Consider the following 20,939-nt stretch of genomic DNA (forward strand, 5'->3'; position numbering starts at 1 on the left):
GGGACGTCGGGAGAGACGCACGGTGGAACGAGACACCTAGTTTCTTGCGCGTTGTCGTCGCAATCGTCGAAATCTTTTACCGTAGCTTCGTTAACGAGACACCCAATAATTCGGGCAAATAATTATTTAAAGTGGAAAAACGAGAAGACCGGAATCTTCGCGACAGAATCGCGCGCATTCGGATTAAACCTGGCGCGAATGTAAAGTTCGTTTCTTCGCGTTTCCTCGGGCTCATTTATTAATAATTCAAGGAAGCCGTGGTACAAAATTTCAACGATGTCCAAGAAAATGGGTGTCTCGCTGCAGCGTAGGTCGCGCTGGCCGGAGCGTCGCAGGTAGGAGAATGCTGTGACCTTTTGCGTTTCAGCGGCCGAGTGCGGGGACGCGCCGAAGAAGAAAGGATTCTTCAAGGGTTTCTGGAAGAGGTCGCGGCACTACTCGCTGGAAAACCAATAGCCCAGGTGCGGCAACAGGGTGACGGGCCAGCAACGGCACCGGCACGCGTCCAGACAGCAGCAATCCTCTTCGTACCGGCAGCAACGGGTCGCGACCAGCACTCTGGCGAACGGGCCTTGCTGCTGCGTCGTCCAATAGCCACGATATCTCGGTCGAAGGCTCGAATAACAACAGCGATCTCGATCGAAACGTCGTCTATGGGGCCCCTCCACGACTAAATCAACTCCACCTTTTGTTTCACTCGACTCGGACTCGGACACGACTGGACTCTGGACTCGACCCGATCAAAATATGGCGACAGCGACGATCTTCCGACCCGCGACTTCGAGACCCGGACACATTGACCATCGAGAGACAAGCCTCCAAACACCCATGACCCTCGGGTCGATCTTTCTGCACGCGATCTACAAGTTTCCTCTACCTTGATTCGTTTCCGTTTGCGTGTTCCGCCATTTCGGGAGAAGAGACACGCGCGCGCACGGTATCGTTCGCGGGAAGGTTTTCGCATTTTATACGAAGCACGGTGGAGCCTCGGTTGTTCGGATAATAGAGCAGTTTCAATTTGTTACGGCGCCCCATCGATTCGCGCGAGAGACCGCGTTGTCCCTTGCGAATCGCCTAGATCGAACTTGAAAACGAGCGAACAAATTTTTTTTTCGAGCGAAACTTATGCGCGCTTGTAGATCAAAGTCTCGGCTTTCCAACGGCACCAAGAATTTTAGTCTACGATTTTTTCCCGCGATTCTATGACGCTTTGAACGAGAAGGCTGCCGCCATCTCGGAAACATCGCGCGGCGATTGAAAAGAGGCGATACTCGAAGTCGTCTAACTCGCTGGAAAAAAATCGTACGACGGTGCAGCTTGGCTCGTTTTAAAGGCTAAAGTCTCTACTTCGAGAGCCTGTTAGTTACCTCGCTGTAAAAAATTCGTGCATCGAGACACGAGTGAAAAACCGGAAGCTGCCGCTTTGGAAAAAGCGTCGAATTCGTTGTTTCGGCTGACACTAGTATGGATTTGGAAGATCGAAGCTTTATCTTTCTAACGAGCCTAATAAAATGGATCTACGACCTCTGCTTGCCGCTCTGTGACACCTTGAACGAGACGTGCGCCGGGTGCATCGAATCGAGGCTCGCTGCGTCTCGCTTGCAAAACGGTTCAACTTTGCGGCGGAAGATCGTGCAGCGATGTACCTGGTCTCGTTTCGAAGCCTCTGGCTTCAATTTTCTTAGCAACAAATGCTGTCCTGCGGGGGACGATTCGAACGACCCCGCGGTCGTTCCGTCGAATGTTCGGATGACCGAGGCTCCGGCGTGCGCGATTCTACATAAAAAAAAATCAACATTGTTGAGAAATCGATACAGGGTAATTCGGGGCAATTTATACAAAGTTTGATACGTTCGAAAATGTCTATCGAAGCCAAGATTCTTCGGCGCGAGAGGCGGCGTGGGAGCTCGATCCGCGAGAAAGAGAGTCTCTTCTTCCGAAACGAACCGGCGATCCAAGTGACCCGAAGACCGGTTGATCGACCCGCACCCGATTGCACCCGATGGACTCGGTGCACACCCGACGATGCATCACCCTGTTTTCCCGACGCATCCAGACGCAGCACGTTGCACGCGGTGTCCGCGTTGCACGTTCGGTCCCGTTGATCTTCCTTTCGCATTCGACGCGCGCTACGCGAAAACGTTCCAGATAGCGGGTGACGAAGTATTAATCGTCGTGACAAGCAGACGATACGCGACGAGAGGAGGCGAGAGACGCGTCTCATTATCGCCGATACGATTGAAATTTCTTGGAAACTTGCGGACGTCTCTCTAGCGCTTTTGTGTCGCTCCACGCACGATATCGAATCTTCTCCTTGAGTATTATTTTGCTTTTCTATTTTCTCTATCGAGAATGTCTCTGTTTCTTTACCGACATTACCGTTATCTCGTACGACTATTACTTTCATTTCTATTATTGCTATTATCACTATTATTATTATTATTATTACTATTACTATTATCATGATTATATTATTCCACGAAGCGAAAGTAAAAAGAGATTAATTTTTCTGTACAGCCGTCGACGCGGTCTTCGCGCGCCTTTATTTGTTGCGATTATTTATTATTATTATTATTTCGATTATTATTTATTACTACCGTTGTTGTTGTTGTTGTCGTCGTCGTTGACGTTGTTGTTATCGTTGGCGTTGTTACAGTCTTTATTATGATTTCTTTTGTCTCGGCAATCTCGAATACACACTGCTACACAAAGAAAAAGAGAAGAAAAGAAAAGAAAAGGGAAGGGAAAAGTAATAAAAAGCGAAAGAGAGGAAAGAACGCCGCGCGATTACGCGCGCGTTTGTATGCGTGCGTGCGTGCATGGGTGTACTTGCGCGCGTGTGCGTGTGTCTGTGTACGCATGCGGGTGTGTGGTGTGTGCGTGAGCGTGTGTGTACGCGCACAAAACGGCGAAAAAGAGAAAAAAGTAAGAAAAGGATAAAAACAAAGAGGAGAGGAAACATTATTACAAAGTGGTAACAATTATTATTACGATTTAACTAACGAATTACTTACTATTATTGATAATCGGTATTATTATTAATAATACGTATATAATGACATATACATAATATAGATGATTGAGATTATATAGCTGATAATATAAACGAACGGTGGCGCTAAACTACAAAGGTTATATTTAGAATAATTTTTGTCGATTCGATCGCGATCGGTTACGATGAAACGAAACACGTAGTACGGTTTTTCTCGGGAAAATTTCGGACGAAAGTCGATCGTACGGAGAGTCGCTTGAATGCCAAAGACCGCCTCGAGGTGTGTTCACAAGTATAATAATTCCGTGTACGTAACGAACAAAAACAGAGAAGAAAATGGAAAAACGTAGCAAAAAAAAAAAAGAAAGAAAGACGGTGGGCGAAAAGAGACGAAAAACAGGAGAGGAGGGAGGTACAATAATCGCTCGATCGCTCGCTCGCGATCCGTTCGCTATGGATGATCCGTTCCTCGTGATCTATCCGAGACGGGGAAGGGTTCGCCCGACGTCGAGGATCGCGCGAAACGAACGGACGAACGAGACGCCGTCGACAACATCTCTTCTCGTCCTTTTTGCGCGCGAAAGGGCACCGCTCCGGCGGATCCTTGCGCGTTCTCCCCGTCTCCGGTCGTTCGACGGCCGCTCGAAGGGCCCCGGAGACGGGCCCCGGCCCCGAACGGAGAGAAGAAAAGGGGGCGAGAAACAGCGCAGCGTTCGCGAGCACGAAATTATTCGGCGGAAACGGAGGACGATAGATTTTGATACGCGTAATAACCGCGCGGTCGGCGCGCCGACTAATTCGACCACGATTTTGTTCGTGGAGGCGAGACAAAGCACGGGAGGGGACTGTAAATAACGATTTGCAACGAGCGCAGCGGCACGTTTTCCACGCGGAGCGACAAAAAACGTGCGAGAACGCGGAACGTGGAGCGCGAGCGTTGCGCGTGAACGAACAAAAGGGTAGAACGGGTTTTCGGAGACGCGCGTGTTTCGCGGCGGTCTCCCGGATCACAGGGCGACTCGAATGGGCATTTCCGGAGCACGAGCTGCTCCAATCAGCGCGGCGGGAGCTAAACGTCGTCGCTCTAGGTGCGTGTAAACACCTTCCTGACAAGGTACACCGACCCGGTGCAAGAAGGTGAAAGGTGAATGGTGAAAGGTGAGAGGGGGTGAGAGGTGAAAGGTAGTTCAATAAAGGTTAATGCTACTGAATCTCGATGCCAGTTGAATGCACCACCTTCGTAGTAACTAGCCTGCGGACCCGATCGACGCACACTGATGGCGAACCGATCCAGAGACCGATCTTGATCTCGCTTTTTTTTCTTTCCAGTTCCTCGAACTTTACCGCCATCTTCGAAGTCTGGCGCTAAAAAAAGGCTCGACCTTTAAATCGTTGTCGCTTCGCGCGAAAAGATCGCGCGACGATGCATCCTGGCTCGTTTCAAACGCTGAAGTTTCTACTTTCACCGGACGCGATTCCTTTTATCGGGAAAAAAATGTCCCTCTCGAGATGCGAACGGAACAGCGAAAAATGGTCGCTTGAAACGTTTACGGAATTCGAACGTTCGCGCGACAATGTACAAAATTTTGTCTTCGATTGGAACCTAGGCGAGCCTGAAGACCGAAGTCTTAGCTTTGCAACGAGCTCGGAATTTTTGGTCTACGATCTTTTTTACCGATTCTGTGGCACTTTGAATCGGGGGTGTGCCCCGCCGTCTTTCGAACGCAGCTTGGTTGAAAAGAGCTCGGATCGATTTCCGATGCCGCAGCCACGTTTCAATTTTTTTCTTTCCGCGATCCTGGTTCGATCGAAACTACAGTTCGACCGAGATTCGCGTTCTCTGGATCCCCCGAGCCCATTGTGCGACGATCGATCGAACGATCGTGTTCCTTCTCGGTCGTTGGAGCGCCGACGATCGGGCTGCGGATTCTCTGCGACCGCGAGGACCACCGAGTCCTCTTTAACCCTTTGGCCGGAAACAACCGACGCATATTTCATTTCGCGAGAAGATACGATTGTTTATAGTTGCTGATAATTGGTGACTATAAATATATATAATAATCGTATCCCCTCCTTCCCAAATTGCCTATTTTTGTGCACAATCCGAGCGTCAATTAGGGAGAATTCGCTTTTGTTATTAGATCATTGTGTCCGATAATTTCGGGTTTATTATTTATATATTATTATACAGAGAAAAATCGTTCCGATTTCCGTTGATATAGCGTTAATATATTTAATATATATACTAATATCCTGTTAATATATATATTTAATATTCAATTCTGTTAATATAATAATTGAGAGCTTCGCTGATAGGCTTTCGGTAAAAATTCCACGAACCAGTTTTTTCCCCGATCAATCTGGAACTGAAAAGCCGCGGTCGACCGTGGCATCTTTCATTGTTCCGCGAATTTTATCCGGGCTGATCGAACGATAACATTGAAATCTGATTAAAAATACGGCGACAACGAACCTATCGGGAATGCCGGCGAATGATTTCCAATCACCTGCGACGTCCGCCGCGCGAGCGTCGCTCGCGTCTTCGAGTTTGGTCACGGACAAAGGGTTAACAATCGAGCGACATCCGCGGCCCGACGATCGATCGATCAAAACACCGACACAGAGAGCTTACGAAATCGAGTCGGAGAGTTTGCAGAACCGTATGCCTTATCGAAACGTTCGAACCGCGCGAGGGAGGACAAATCAACTTTGTGGTTGAAAAATCAACTTATCGCGGGCTCTCGCGCGCGTCTTTATCGCGTAAGTAAGAGAGGGGAGGATGAAAGAGGATGCCTTTAGAGAGGGAGAGAGAGAGAGAGAGAGAGAGCGGGAGAGGGAGAGAGAGAGAGAATCGTTTCAACCGTGGCCAAGGGAATATTGTCGACAATCAACGGTGTATCGTCTCGGACGTTCGTCGGCCATGTAACATATTTTTTTAATCGCTTCTACCGGTCGCTCTAACGCCGTTGGCCTAACAGCTGTCTGAGAATCTGTATCGTGGAGACGAGCGGACACGCGTGCGACAAGAATCCCTTCGGCTGCGTCGCAATTAGACGCTGCATCCAGACCGAATCATCGATCGGTTCGCCTAAACAGGCGGAACGGGAAACGAGCCTAATCTGTGCTCGCGGGCGCGAACCGTCTCCCTGTGTTTTCTTGCAAACGGGAACTTCGATTTCCAACAGCGTTCGTCCGCTTCCGACGGGGAAAATAGCAGCTTCGGTGAACAAACAGCTTCGAGAAAGTATTTATAAAAATAGTCCAGCGAATCGCCCCGATGTTCTTGAACTGCCGTAATTTCGTAACGAGCAATCGTACGATCTCGAGCCTCGGCTCTTTTCGAAGAGCGAAGTTTCTGCTTTGCGACCAGCCGCGGAGTCGTTTCCACGGAGAAACGATTTTTACGCCCGAAGAGTAAACCGAATGGACGAGGATAACAGATTTCCGAAAATCTGCTCGACTGGAACAGGAATACGCGCGCGTATTCCGCGTAAACGATCCTGAGCCCGGATTGAAATTTAACCATAATCTTGTAGATCGAAGCCTCGGCTTTCCAACGAGCCGAAAATTGTCCGCGCACGATCATCGTTTTGTCCGCGGTCGGTCCGCGCCGGTGCCCGAAATCGAAACCGGTTCGAGTCCTTCGTTCGGCCGGACCGTCTTGCACAATGAAGCTAACGAGATCGAGAGTGTAATTGTTACGCAATCCCGGTTGTGTCCCCGAGATCTTGTCGGCTTGAAAAACCGACCGTGAACTTGATCGCGCGCGCGCACACACGGTAAATGAACACCGACGGTCGACGACGGGTTTGGTCGCGCGGCAGTCGTCTAATTGGGGCGCAGCCTTGCACGATTAGTGTATAGTTGTACGATTTAACGGGTAGAGGAGAGAAGAGTATGTAATAATCACACTTAACGACTTAACGAACGACTCCCGGTCGGCGGAGTGGTTCTAGTACAAAATCGATAGCTTTACCAGTTTAAAGGAGGACGATGACGAACGACGACGAGGAGGAAGGAAGAAGAAAAAGAAGAAGAAGAAGAAGAAAAATAAGAAGAGACAGCAGAAGAAGAAGAGGAAGAAATAGGAAGCAGAGAGGAGAAGATTAGAAAAAAGAGACGAAGCTAAAAAAACGAGTGAACGGACGGGAAAAATAAAGGGTGGTTCGAATCGAGCTCTGCGAGTCGGACGATCACACGCAGGTGTCGAAACTCTCGGGCTCTCGGCTTAGAATGGAGTCGCATAAAAGTATGTGCGTGTGTCGCGGGTGTGTGCCATGACTTTGCTAACGCGTCGATCATTTCTATTCCTGCGGGGGCGTCGGCGACAATCGCCTCTCGAACGGCTACCGGAAGTGCTTCGGAGACAATCGAGAGTGAGAGAGAGAGAAAAAGAGAGAGAGAGAGAGAGAGAGTAAGAGAGAGTCCCGCGGACGAACATTTCATTCGCTATCCTTAGAGGAGAGCAACATTTCTTAGAGCGAGCTCGGCGCGAGCAAGTGAGACAACACACCGATTTTTATGTAAATCTTCTCGATAATTTTGTAAAAAACTTTATTTCACGTTTTACTCTAACAATAAACGACAATTGAAAATTAATAGACGTGTTTGCGTACCCAGAGCAGCCGATATCTCGCCAAGGTAAGTGAACCGTCCCCGTCCCTTGGAACGCGTCGCTCCCTCACCTGGAGCACACGCCGGGACCTGCCTCCGGTGACTCCTGACCCCCGGGGACCTGCCGAGCCGTCTGAAATATAATAGTTGCTGCAACCTAAGTGGCCGATCGAAGAGTCGCCAGCGGAATCGAGACCGGAATTGAGACCGGTGTCGCGTCTGGAAACGGAAGAGGCGGCCGTTTATCGTTCGCCACCGCAACTTCCGGTCGATGGTGTTTTCAGCAGGAACCGCGGAAAGCAAAAAAGACCGTGGTTTCCACCGCTTTATACAAATTTATTGTTCTCTTAAACATTACCGCTCGTGCGGTCTCGCGAGCCTTTATTCCGTCGACGTTATGCAAAAGAGTAGCTTCGAAATGAAATTCTTCTATTCACGATCACTTACAATGTTACATCGAATTATTTCAACCGACGCAAATATGCTGTCCATCCCCCCTAACCCCGGCCGCATCTGTTCCGTCTCACTCTCTTTCTTTCTTTCTTTCTTTCTCACTCGGTCGCGCATTCACTCGTTTTCCTTTTGATTTGCCGGCGCAGCTCTCGCTTTTCCCCTGTCGACCCCCGGACAGAGTTTCCTCGCCGCAACCTCTCGCAACCTCGTCCATCGATTACTACACAACCCTTAAGCGTACCCGTGCATCTTTAACGATCGTTCGACGATCAGAGGGCAAGCAAGTTCCTCCGCCGCGGTTGTTCTCGGCGTGGGAGACGTTCGCTGTCGTCTCTTTCTCGCGCGCTCGAGAGAGGGTTCTTCGACCGAGGGCCGAGAAGCTGTGCCTGAAAATTCGACGGTTTCCCAAATTATCCGCCGGTTCTCCTTTTTGTCCTTGTTTTTCAGGGTCGGCCGGACACGGTTAGGCGTGCGAAAATACACGGTCGGTGCTTGTTTTTCCCGAGGGAGCTGGCTCTCCCGTTCAGATTAGACGCGTCCCGAGTCTGCGGCGACGGCGACGCAGAATCGCGCGCGCGATAAATTTTGTTTTCGCACACCTAAACGACGGGGGAACGGCGGCGTGGGAGATCGCTGGTTCCCGAAGAAAGGAAGCAAGCACGCGACGAGCACGGTAGACAACGGTTACGAAGCTCGTGAACGGAGTAAGTAGACACCTAAAAAGCGAGAATGATGCGGAGTAACTTGGATGAGATGACGCGTGCGATGATTAGTCACCTTCGATTACAATTATTATGTCAATGTTTATTCCTTTCTTTTATCCATAAAAATCGTTACATAGTAGTTTAGGTTTGCCGGCCGGCATCAGACGAATCAACGGCCAACCAGTTATAGTAATAGTAGTAGCAGTAGTATTACAGTAATAATAAGTGGTAGCGGGATCGTGTCGTGTTCTGCGTGTATCTGTTCCTGTCTCTCTCTCTCTCTCTCTATGTGTGTGTGTATGTGTGTCTCTCTGTGTGTGTATGTACGTGTCACGGCACGTATGCGAGCGCACGTGGCCTCCTCCGTATTCCTATCCGTACCTCTTCTGTATATCCTGTTCGTGTCACTGTATTCCTATGTACGTATGTCAATGTGTGTGTGTGTCGGTATGCCGGTATAGCAGAGCGTGTGTACGTGTATACGCGCTGGCCGCGTGTCTGCGTGTGTGTTGCATCGTGCGCGTGCAACCGTGAAACGTGTCTCTCTCTTTCTCTCTCTCTCTCTCTCTCCCTCTCTCTCTCGATGTTGTTGCGTACAGAGATGATCGAAGCTGCACGAGACCGCTCCGAATCTGCACTCGCCACCACACACCGTTTCTTGCTCCCCGTAGAATTTCGAATCGATCGCCGCGCAATCGGGACGACGACGACGACACCGCGTTATCGCGCCGGGGGAAGATAAAAACCGTGGGAAAGCGTTCGCGAAAACGCTTCGCGCGATTTTCTCCGACCACTCTTATTTTCTCCTTTCGTTTTCGAACGCGGGTTACATACATATTGTCGGCCTGTGCACACGCACCGCACACGCACACGTACACGCACGCACACGCGAATCATTCAAGTATACACGAACGCACGGATGTGTATCGTATATTCGTCATATACGTATATGCATAGCATTCTCGACTCTCTCTCTCTCTCTCTCGCTCTCTCTCTCTCTCTCTCTTTCATCGCTCCTATTATCACGCCCTTCCCGCTTTCTTCTTCTTCTTCATCGTCTCTGCTTTCTTTCTTTCTTTCTCTATTTTATCGATAAAAGTCTCAGCCATTATGACACATTGTTCGCCGTTCTTTTTTATTCCTCTTACATATAGCAGTAATAAAGACAGTAAATAGCTAAAAGGACCATATCGATTTTGGGGGTTGGGGGGTTCGGGGGGAGGCGGCCAGGACTGCGGCCAATCCGTGCCGTTTCACCCGCTGCCGCACGCTCGCCTGCCTCGTTAATCGTCGTGCCTCTATGTCGTCGGCGTTTAGTGTATCTCTACCGCGCACTCTCGCACACTTCTCCGAACAACACCGACTCCTCTCCCTCTCTCTCTCTCGCTCGCTCTCTCTCTCTCTCTCGCACCAACCCTTTCCTCTCCCTGTACCTCTCTCGGTTCTTAGAACGCCTCTGTAGAATCTTCTCGCGATTTTCCCGCAATTTTCACTCGATCTTCTGCCTCCCCCGCAATCGCGCTCTCAAACATACGCATATCTCTCTCTCTCTCTCTCTCTCTCTCTCTCTCTCTCTCTCTCTCTCTCTCTCTACACTTGCGCCCTTTATCGAACCCTGACTCTCTCTCTTCCTCCCTCAATCGGCTGTTCTCTCGCTCTTCCTTGCTCCCATTCATTCTCTCTCTTTCTCAATCTCTCTCTCTCTCTCTCTCTCTGTCGCATCCATCCGTTCGCTACAAAAAAAAAGAAAAACTGTAAACCTAACGCAATAGTTTATTACTTATTATTGTTATGTCTTACGTTTAATGCATGCTTGCTTGCGTGTGTGATCCGCGTATTTTTTTTTTTTGTTTCGTACGTGTAGTCGGTCGATGAGCCCCAACGTTCGCCCGTGTAAAAAGACAAGAAAAAGAACATAGAAAAACAACGACGCTACCGTTTCTCTGCCTCGTTACACCGCGTTACAGCCTCCTTCTCTCTCGCCTTCTTTGTCGCGCGCGTGTGCGTGTGCGTGTGCGTGCGTGGGTCGGTGTGTACCTGTTTCGTACGTGCCTATATGTTGTATGCCTCTCTGTGTGTATACCTGTATGCATGTATATGTGTGTAGGTGCGCGCGCGCATGTGTGTGTCTGTGTGTGTGCGCGCGTGTCGTTCGGTTGGTCTCGCGTGTATTTTGTGCGGGCGCGCGTGACCGCGTTCAATCGCGATTCGGTTTCCTCCGTTCCCGTTATCGCCGGCGATCCTTTTCCTTTCGGCCTCCTCTTTTCCCCCGGCCCTCCTCCCTCGGTTCTCCTCGTCCTCCTCGTCCCGCTTTCGCTTTCCATCGCCGACTATTGGCCGGAGAAAGCGGCTCGCCGATCCTCCCGTCGTCGCCAGGCGGAACGGGAAACGTAGGAAAGAGAACGGGGCGCGACGATCGTGGTCGCGGGATCGCGACGATCATGGTCGCAGGGTCGCGGCGAAGTGTCGGACACACCGATCCGAATCGCTCGTGGATCTTGCACGCGTTTTCTTCCTGAGTAATCGCGTCGAATCGGAAAGGAGAGAACGACGACTCAAGGTGTCATCCGTCGAAACCGTAGCTGCTGGTCTAACCGGGTTATTGCTGTTCTGCAGTTTGTCGAGGGTGCTTGTTTCTTGCTGTTGCTGTTGTTGTTGCTGCTGTTGTTGCTTCTCACGGAGTGTTGCGCGGCAAGCTTGCGGCAGTTCCGGCGCGACTCGTGCGGCATGACGCATTCCATTCGCTGTTCAGTAAAATAATCGATCGTATCGTTTAATATTAATATTAGATATTTTGTGTGTTGGGTCCCAGAGGTTACTGAAACAGAAAGCGCCGACAGACGACGTGCATCACCGGACAATGTCTTCTAAACCGGCCGCGAGTTTAACCCTTTTAACCGGTACACGCCCGGGGTCACCGGTGACCCCGATTTATATTTCATTCTCCTCCGGATTACATCGTCCACGGGTTCGATATTTCGTGCACACGGATTTCGCGATTTTTCATTTAAGACTTTCGTACTACCGAGATCGTTGGGCAACGCCGGTCAAAGGGTTAAAGTGGGGACTCTCTTACAGAAAACGATTGAATTTCTTAGTTCGCTAAGTTCGTCTCCTTTTTTTGAGAAAAGTTGCGAGTACAAATCTAGCGAATCCTAAATGCAACTGACAAGTCCTATTATTTTCAGACCTTTTCAGATTCAGACCTTTTATGGCAACTTCTGTCACAGGTACGCTTGGACTAAGAGATTGGTACAAGCGTTTCCTACAAGAGCAGTCGTAACATTAGCTCGCAACAAAGCTACGAGCTAAGCTAAAAATAGCACCGTGTAAACGGATTTTCGTCGATTCAATGTTCGAGGTCCACGCTGGTCTCGGTGCAGCGGCTACTGCACAATTTTGCCGAAAAATCGTGGTGCAAGTTAAAAGGTTAAACGCTCGGAGCGCGTAAAGATTGAATCGATGATTCGGTTATGCTGCCGTGCCGGCAGCAGATTAGTCATCGGCTCGGCGATACCGAGCAAGGAGCAACCGATATTACTAGCGCGAATGATTCACGCGGCACTCGGCAAAGCGATAAGGAATACGCACGCCGATGGCTCTACGACTCTAGCAGTTTCGATCGCAGCCCGGATGGACAGAGAAAGAAGAAACGGTCTCCCGTATCGCTCTCGTTATCGCGGGACGGTGCGTGGAATCGCGTTCGCGTTCGTGTTTGCATTCGAATTCGCGTCCGCGTTTATAAGTATACCAACCTAATAGCCGCAGGCCATGAGGTAGTCGCCGAGCTTTTCGACGACCGACGCGGCTTGCTGTGGCTGTATGGGGTCTTCGTAGAGGGAGACGACCACGGCTTGCGACGTCTTCATGCAGTGGACGCCGACCTTGCCGAGTTTTGCCCTTATCACCCGATCCGTGCCCGACAGATAAATGTACCTGTTGCCGGCCAAGGTAACGCCTGACGACGTCAGAATGTCCTGCTCGTCGAATCCCTGGACCAATTTCGCCAGCTCCTCTTTACTCACCTGCGGACACATCGCGCGCAACCGCGAGAGTTTTCCCTCGTTCATTATCACGATAAAGAAGGCTACAAGGTCAGCTACAGGAGAAACATTTCGCGACGATATCGCTAAGTCGAGAATGCGCCCGTCTCGGGCCGTTCGTCGTGAATTGGGAAATCGAAAGAAATTAGCTTTTCTTTCTTAACACGTTGAACGCCACGCCGGTTTTACAGAAATTGTCCGTGGCGCCACGATGAATTTTCTTTTATGCGATACATATAATGTTGAAATATTATCTGCAACAGATAAGTTACAGTGTATAACCATGTTTGACATGTTAATTGCGACAGTGGTCGCTGTTTGAATCGACGATGGTAATAACACAAAATTTTAGATATTGACGTTTGTTTGAAATTATATATAATTCTATCAATTTGGGCGCGCCGGTCACCGGTGGCCCCGATGGCGTCACCGCCAAGTTAAGCGCCGGTCGCCGGTCACCGGTGACCCCCGTGGCATTCAACGTGTTAAGGAAAAAGAAAGAAAACCGACGGGAACCGGCCGGCGAACCGAGGCTGTGCACGCGTTATCTGTTTCTCGAAAGAGGACACCTGAATCCGACCGCTCCTATTGCTCGGGACTCGCAGCGTAAGAGGCGGTGTCGCCTTTCGACAAACACAGGCCACACGGTCGCGTTCCGTGCGGAATAATTTCTCAGCCCGGCTCGATGTTCCCAAACGCGGCGTATAAATCCGATAAAGCGGGCGGCCGCGTTCCGTGAAATCCGATAGAAAAGTTTCCAAGAAACTCGCGTTTTTCGCGAGAGTCGCGCCTAGGAGGACCGCGACCCTCTTTGCGCCGGTGCACGCCGGGCTGTGGGTCGCGAGGGGCGCGAGGAGGCGTCGGTCGCACCAAGGACAAACGAAAAAAGACCGGGAGCGTTGCCTGGCGGTCGGAATTCCGAGGAATTTTGTACAGCCGGGAAAAAGAGACGGATAACGTTTCGCGGTTGAAAACCGAGCGATATTACTGGGAAACGCCAATTTCGGTTGCCGAAGGCCGAGAGCCAGAAGCCCTGACTCACTCTAATTTCAAAGTATACGCGCGAGAGCCGTGACAGAGAAGTCCGCTTTGAAAACGGCCCTGACTAGCCAACGACGAACGCGACGATGAATCAGCCGGCCTTTGCCGCGGCCAGCTAATCGTTTGCGAGCCCCTCTTCGCCTATTCCGCGTGCGGCGCGCTCGGAATATCAAGCTCTCGGACTCGGGACAGAACCGATCCGAACGAACCGCGTTAACGCGTCTCTCTAACCCTTGCTCCCGATTTTCTCGTCACACGAGGCTGCCAGCCGGCCGGCATTGTCGCGAGAAACAGATGGGAGGGCCGTGACGGCCAGCCGGCCGGCTTCGCCATTTTGGCATTCGCGAACAGAAAGGAAAGCGTTCGCGCGACACGGAGTATCGTTCGCCGACGAATTCGCGAGCTTTTCGATTCGTCGATTCCGTTATTTTTGCAGACGAAACACGTTTCGATCGATCCTCGAGAATAATCGACGCGATATCTCTGAACACAGGCTTTCCGAACGAGTCGCCGTGTTTTCTTGTTGTTGTTTTTTTAAGGAAATCCATGCGCAGCGATTTTTGGAATTATTAATTGTTAATCAATTTCGCGAGGATCGCCTTCGATTCCGTCGAGAATCTTGTAATCGGTACACGTTCGATCGTTACGTTTCTCCATACATTTTTACCGACCCCCAAGTATATACCGACTCGGCAGGACACGTTTCGCGGAAGCTTGCGGCGACGGGCACGGACGGCGCGCCGGTCGCGCCGAACCTTTCTGGAAGTGTCGGTTTTGCAATTTTAAACGACATTGCCTGTACACCGATCGGCGAAAACCAAGTGACGAAACAAAATTCGATTGGTATATTATCAGGGCCGAAAAGCCCCGCCGAGGATCGTCCGGTTTCGGGGAAGCTCAGGCATGTTATCGGCAACGTAGCATGTACTATACGCGTATGCGGTATTTTTTCCTGTGTGCGCCGTATATGTCGTGGTTCAGCGAGCTTTTTCGCAGAAAGAATCGAACCTGACGATCGAAAAATGCACGTCCTGCTGCCGTAGCCTACGTACGCGCGTACGTAGGCGTCTTTGCGCGTCCCTTTCGATAACGGAAAACGCTCTGCCGAAGAAATGAGTCATCGTCCTCGGGCGATACTCGGCAATATTGTAGCAAACGGATTTACCAATATAATATATATTCCCCGTACGGAGGGAGCACAGCCCTGAGAAACGCACCGGCGAATTATACAAACGCGGTGGAAAAGGCCAGAGAGAGGAGCCACCATTTCCTGCAGCACAAGCAATACGAGCGACAACGTGCCCGGCAGGCAGCCATGTTAAACTTTGTCCAAAACCGTTCAACTTCGGCTAGACAAAATTTTCTGCGGCCGGTATTGCCACACCCAATTTCGCCCCCGGACGGTTCTGCTCGCGGGAAAATCAGTCGGTTCCGAGGATTTTTCGAGAGACGTGCACGGTGATACCGGTCGAAAAGTTTTCACGATCGAGCCTGCAGAATTTCTACGAAAGAGCTGGTCCGGTCCGGTCCGGTCCGGTCCGGCCTGGCCTGCTCCGCTCCTTAGCGAACACATCTGGGCGGCGAAGAGAATTTCGCCGAAGAATTTCCGATCGAGAGAAGCCGTCGCGGCCGGTCGGCTCGTTGCCGGTGTCGAGTCAAAAATATATCTGCCCGTTTAGCCTTTCCGATGCTTCGCATTTACGTGTCTAGCCGGCTTAGGGCAGCACGAGGCAGAATCGTGCGCCGGTTCAGGTTCAACACGCGGAACTTTCCGGGAGCTTTCCGATCCCCGTAACCGTTTCTCGCCGCGAATCCGACGATTTTATCGGTGTTTCGGGAAAATCGGGACGCGCGAATGGCTACGTGGCACCATTTTTTTTTTCACGATTTAACCGGCCGTGCTTGTCCTTTTCGTGGCCTCGTGCGAAAAACCATTTCTCGATCCCCGCTAATCCGCAACTGCATTTTCGTTCCACGCGTTCCGATTACACGGAGCGACGACTCTTTTCGCCTATTCTCGAACGAGATTCGAAATATCAACCGATATTTTTCGGTGTACGAAGATCTGCCACACATACACACACACACACACGCGCGCGCGTCCACGGATCCGTGTCCATGTCCGTGCCCGTGTCCGTACACGGTACGTATGTACATGGAAATGCGTGTGTGCACATGTATATTCCCGACGAAAAGAAATGTTTCACGGCGGTGTTCGCCGGTCCACAGCGAACAACAAAGAACCAGGGACGGCCAGAGGTGGCGAGAGAGACTTGAAACGACTAGGATGCGTTTAGACTTTTCCTCTACGATTATTCCGACTTGCTACTGTGTTCCTTTTATTCCTGGATACGGCGATAACCACGACGACCACCACCATCCACCATCACCACCACCACAACTACGATAACTACGATGACGACGATGACGGCAACGCGATAATAGCAATAATAATCGCGATAGGCCGCAATAAGCCTCCGAAGCGTTAGCGGGTCCAGAGAGAGAGAGCGGTTACTCACTTCAAAACCTTCGGACTTCGCCCAAAGATTGCCATCGTGTCCCGCGATCGCAGCTTGGGTAACACACCTAGACGCGAGCAGCTGCTTGTCAACGTAATCCTGCCAGCTCATTTTTGAACACAAGCGATTCGACTCAACTGTTCACTACAGCACTAGAGACACAACCCGTCACCGACTGACTCCTCTCACGACTACCTATATGCGTTCAACGCCGGTCACACTTCTCTTTTACCCCTCCTTATCCCTTCGTGGTTATTCGCAGCCCCTCTTGGCCCCTCTGCGACCCAAGTTTCGCTCTCTCTGCCCCCCTGAAAACCCCGGTAACCAGTGCCGCTGCCGCTGCCACTGCCAGCGATCGCGTCCCCCCACTTTCGATGCCAGCGCTCGGTAATTGACTACCAATCAGTACTGCCAACCTCCGCGACGTTTTCTTTCCATCCTTCGAATTCGCATCGTCCTGGCTGTATGCCGAAAGCGAGAACAGGATCCTCGCAGGAACGAAACTCCTGCCGGAATCTTTGATTCTCGTTATCCCAAAATATCATATCTATAACAAAATGTAGCTGTCTCCGTCGGAGGACGATAATTGTTCGTTCCTTGCACCGGCCATCTGGCGGAGAAAAGACGAAGTAACTGCGTGGAGGAAATTGGAAACATCGACGAACGAGGCAATATTTGAATTGTAGTGTGATAGACAGCGTTGCTCGATAATATATACGGGAAATATTATTTCATTTTCGCATCGCTTACGCTAAGAAATAAGTATTATACCTATTTCGTGAAGATATTAGGTCGTTTGTGGAGTTTGTAATAGATCGCGCAAGTAGCTATGAAGCTATGTTCATAGTATTCGAACTTGGACGCGCGTGCGCAGCAGGCTCGCAATGTTCTAGGGTAATATTTAAGATGATCTTACTGTCGCATTAAAAATTGATTCTTGGAGAAACATCAGAGTTTCCTTTCTATAAGATTTCTTTTTGCAATTTCGTACAATAGAATACACAATGTACAAATGCAATTCAGCCTCGATTTCTTTTGTTGTTTTATCTTTCTCTTTTTGCTTCCATTTCTATCACTCTTCAACACCCCTATATTCTTTACTTTTCCATTCGGTCGACTTTAAAAATGCTACATCATCGCCCCAAATGTACTGCATATTTGTATATGCGCATATTTTTGCCTGAATAATAAGCTATTTATTTTTAAGCGATTAAATACATTTGCAACTCTAAGCCACGAGTTGCCGAAATGCATTAGAATTTTTTTCTAGATAACGTTTTCTAGAAAACTAGAAAACGTTTTTTCTAGTGACTTTCGTGTTTACGAATTTATATACGACGACGCGTCTGCCGATAGGGACAAAAATTCTCTAATGTGTACAATAGAAACACGTGCGAATCGCAACGCATGTAAACTGTTTCTTGTTACGATGGTGTTCCATTATACGTATTATATTATATTCATATCGCGATAGTGTTCCATTATGCGTATTATGTTATATTCATATTACGATAGTGCTCTCTTATTAACAGTCGCTTTAAAGTGATCCGTACTAGAAATCACATTCTTGATCACGATGCAGGTCTCCTGCCCAAACAATGTGAAAATCTATAACCTGAGCGCTGGGAAGTCTCTTCCGGAGGTAAACCTTTATCTATCACGTTTCTTTCCTATTATTATTATTATTATTATTATTATTATTATTATTATTATTATTATTATTATTATTATTATTATTATTATTATTACTATTACTATTATTATTACTATTAGTATTATTATTGTTATTATTATTATCGCTTCGATTTTTCCAAAGAGTTTTTCCTCTAATTCTTGTCGCTTTTTATTACCCCGACAGTGGTTAACCGAACGGAAAAGGCGACAACTGTTAAAGAAAAATGTCGGTAAGTAATCTCGCTGGACAACGCATCTCTCTACGGGATTTACGAATGATTTCAATAAATCAATATTTCGGCAGATATACGACGACGCATCGAGCTTATCCAGGATTTCGATATGCCCGGAGTCAGTACATGCATCAACGTAACGAAAGATGGACAATACATTTTGGCAACAGGAATATATAAGCCACGCGTGAAATGCTTCGACGTACAAAATTTATCTTTAAAATTCGAGAGATGTTTCGATTCGGAGGTTGTAGCTTTCGATATACTTTCAGACGATTATAGTAAGGTATTCGTGTTTGTTTTACCATATATTTTCTTTTCTATAGCCGTAACAACGCTTACAACTCTACATTGTACATTTCAGATGGTGTTTCTGCAATGCGATCGAACTATAGAGTTCCATGTCGCTCACGGCAAGTATTATAAGCTGAGGATACCAAGGTTTGGAAGAGACATGAAATACCATTATCCTCTGTGCGATCTTTTCGTCGTTGGAGACAGGTTTGTGTTTTGTTTTCTTTTACTAATGTAGTAATGTACTTCCTCTTGCTAATGTACATTTTGCCGCAGTTCGGACATTTATCGAATAAATCTGGAGAGAGGACAATTTCTACAGTCCTTCTCTACAAGTGCGCCGTCCATAAATAAATGTGAAATAAATCCGGTACATCAACTTGTTCTTGTCGGAACTCAAGAGGGATTGATCGAGGCATGGGATCCAAGAACAAAAAGCAAAGTAGCCACCTTGGATTGTGCTCTGTACTGTCTCGAGCAAGACAATAGGTAAGACAGTTTATAATTGGCTAGCAAATTACGGCTACATGTAAAATATTTTGTTCCATTGTTTTATAGACTGCAGACTGTATCTGCAATTACCAGCTTGAAGTTTCAAGGTGGATTAACTTTAGGTGTAGGTACTTCCTCTGGGCAGGTATTATTGTATGATATTCGCTCGAATAGGCCGTTTTTAACCAAGGATCACATGTACGGCTTACCGATCAAGAACATAGAATTTCATCAGACAATGGATCTGGTTTATTCTATGGACAATTCGATTGTGAAAATATGGGAAAAAAATAGCGTAAGTAGATGATGCTTAACGATAGAGCAGATAAAAGAAACTAGAATTTGAACTTCTCCATACTTAGGGTAAATTATACACATCGATCGAGGGGAAACACGATTTCAACGATATGTGCGTGGTGCCGAAAACTGGGATGCTTTTGCTTGCTAACGAAGATCCAAAAATGCAGACGTATTATATCCCATCGCTTGGACCAGCTCCTTACTGGTGTAGCTTCTTGGACAATCTGACAGAGGAGATGGAAGAATTGAATTACGAGACTATCTATGACGACTACAAATTTGTTACCGAGAAAGAATTGGACGAGCTGGGATTGTTGCACTTGAAGGGTACCAATTTGCTCCGGGCCTATATGCACGGCTACTTTATCGATATTCGACTGTACAAGAAAGCCAGAGACGTAATGAAACCTTTCGAGTTCGAGGAATACAAGAAGCGAAGAATTCAACAAAAAATACAGGAAACTTGTGGCAGCAGAGTACAGGTACTATTGGCATGTTCTATTGTTCCACCTTATACCACATTTACCATTGTTATCTGTTCGCAGATTCAAAAGATGCCGAGCGTGAACAAAGATCTTGCTCTGAAGCTAATGGACGACGAGGCGAATGCAAAGAAGAAGAAGAACAACGCGTCCAACATTTTGAAGGACGATCGTTTTAAAGCATTGTTCAGCAATCCCGACTTCCAAGTGGATACAAATTCGGAAGAGTATACACTATTGAATCCTGTTATCTCTCGCCTTGACAAGACCAAAGCGAAGAAACTGAAGGCTCAATTGGCCGAGGAAGAATCGAGGAACAGGCAAATGGAACTCGAAACGGAGAATGATCTACAACAGAGTTCAGACGAAAGTTTCATTCACGACGATAGTAGTTCGGAGGACGAGAGACAATGGGTGAAAGAGGTTAAAAAGAATTATCGATTGATACGGAGAAAGGAAGAAAGCGAGGAAAACGCCAGGAACGATGATGAAACTACCGAGGATCGTTCTCGACTTTATGAAATTAAAGATCATGTACAGTTTAAAGACGCCAAGCCGATCGCAAACAAGCGAAACAAGTACGTCTACCCAAATCGTAATAGAGCAACGGTAGACAAGAGTCTCTCATGTTCGTATTTTTGTAGGGCCACTCTGGGAGACCGACTGAGGGGTCAAGAATTCCGTGATTTTAAATTTTCTGGTTCTCGTGGTAACAGAGAAATGACTTTCCGTATAGAAAAGGTATTGTTCACTTGATTATATGGCTTTATCACGTGTTTCTTATCTTCCCTGTACGAATGCGTATTTTTTTCTTAGAAAAAACCAACCGGACGGGCGAAACTCCAAGTGAAACGGCACGAGAAAGGGCACAAGCATCTTCTGAGACCAGCTGGAAATCTGAACAAGAGAAGGAGATTTTAATATTTATTACACCGATCTTTTGTTTTTTATTCTTCGTTTTATCCAGTAAACTATTATTTTTACAAACCAATTCTATTTTGTTCGTCCACTTCGTAGCATAGGAAATGAAACGAAGAACGACCTCCCCTATTTCCCCAATATCCTGTATTAGAAGCCACTTTCACCGTAAATATAATA

At 48.3% G+C, this 20,939-nt stretch overlaps 3 protein-coding genes and 1 long non-coding RNA gene across 13 annotated transcripts in view; 2 read left to right on the top strand and 2 right to left on the bottom strand.

Moving 5' to 3' along the window:
* Positions 1-7,591, top strand: part of LOC117226994 (uncharacterized) — a 43,707-nt gene extending 36,116 nt beyond the window's left edge. For all 9 annotated transcript variants that reach the window (XM_076521669.1, XM_076521674.1, XM_076521672.1 and 6 more), the window contains one exon: positions 368-7,591. In XM_076521669.1, coding sequence (XP_076377784.1) covers positions 368-456 — 89 coding nt within the window. In that variant the 3' untranslated portion in view covers positions 457-7,591. The remainder of the gene's footprint in view (positions 1-367) is intronic.
* Positions 7,592-8,842: 1,251 nt separating this feature from the next.
* Positions 8,843-16,624, bottom strand: chic (profilin chickadee). Of its 2 annotated transcripts, none has more exons than XM_076521680.1 (3): positions 16,367-16,624; positions 12,519-12,788; positions 8,843-11,507 (listed from the first exon to the last, which is right to left on the bottom strand). In XM_076521680.1, exons 1-2 carry the CDS (start codon positions 16,475-16,477, stop codon positions 12,519-12,521), a joined length of 381 nt encoding a protein of 126 aa, XP_076377795.1. In that variant the 5' UTR covers positions 16,478-16,624; the 3' UTR covers positions 8,843-11,507. The 2 variants fall into 2 exon arrangements, with proteins under 2 accessions (XP_076377795.1, XP_033337723.1); XM_033481832.2 differs by having other exon boundaries at positions 8,843-11,581; positions 16,367-16,607.
* A 1,102-nt stretch (positions 16,625-17,726) lies between these two features.
* l(2)34Fd (nucleolar protein 10 lethal (2) 34Fd) lies at positions 17,727-20,832 on the top strand. The gene is made up of 10 exons (XM_076521676.1): positions 17,727-18,008; positions 18,225-18,270; positions 18,345-18,559; positions 18,638-18,774; positions 18,844-19,056; positions 19,126-19,354; positions 19,422-19,841; positions 19,905-20,419; positions 20,486-20,582; positions 20,658-20,832. Exons 1-10 carry the CDS (start codon positions 17,943-17,945, stop codon positions 20,760-20,762), a joined length of 2,043 nt encoding a protein of 680 aa, XP_076377791.1. The 5' UTR covers positions 17,727-17,942; the 3' UTR covers positions 20,763-20,832.
* LOC117226957 (uncharacterized) lies at positions 18,563-20,920 on the bottom strand. Its single transcript, XR_004491953.2, has 2 exons — positions 20,830-20,920; positions 18,563-20,738 (listed from the first exon to the last, which is right to left on the bottom strand). It is a non-coding gene; the product is annotated as an uncharacterized LOC117226957 (long non-coding RNA).
* Positions 20,921-20,939: the final 19 nt, after the last annotated feature.

Source organism: Megalopta genalis, chromosome 5 (assembly GCF_051020955.1).
Source record: "Megalopta genalis isolate 19385.01 chromosome 5, iyMegGena1_principal, whole genome shotgun sequence".
NCBI lineage: Eukaryota > Metazoa > Arthropoda > Insecta > Hymenoptera > Halictidae > Megalopta > Megalopta genalis.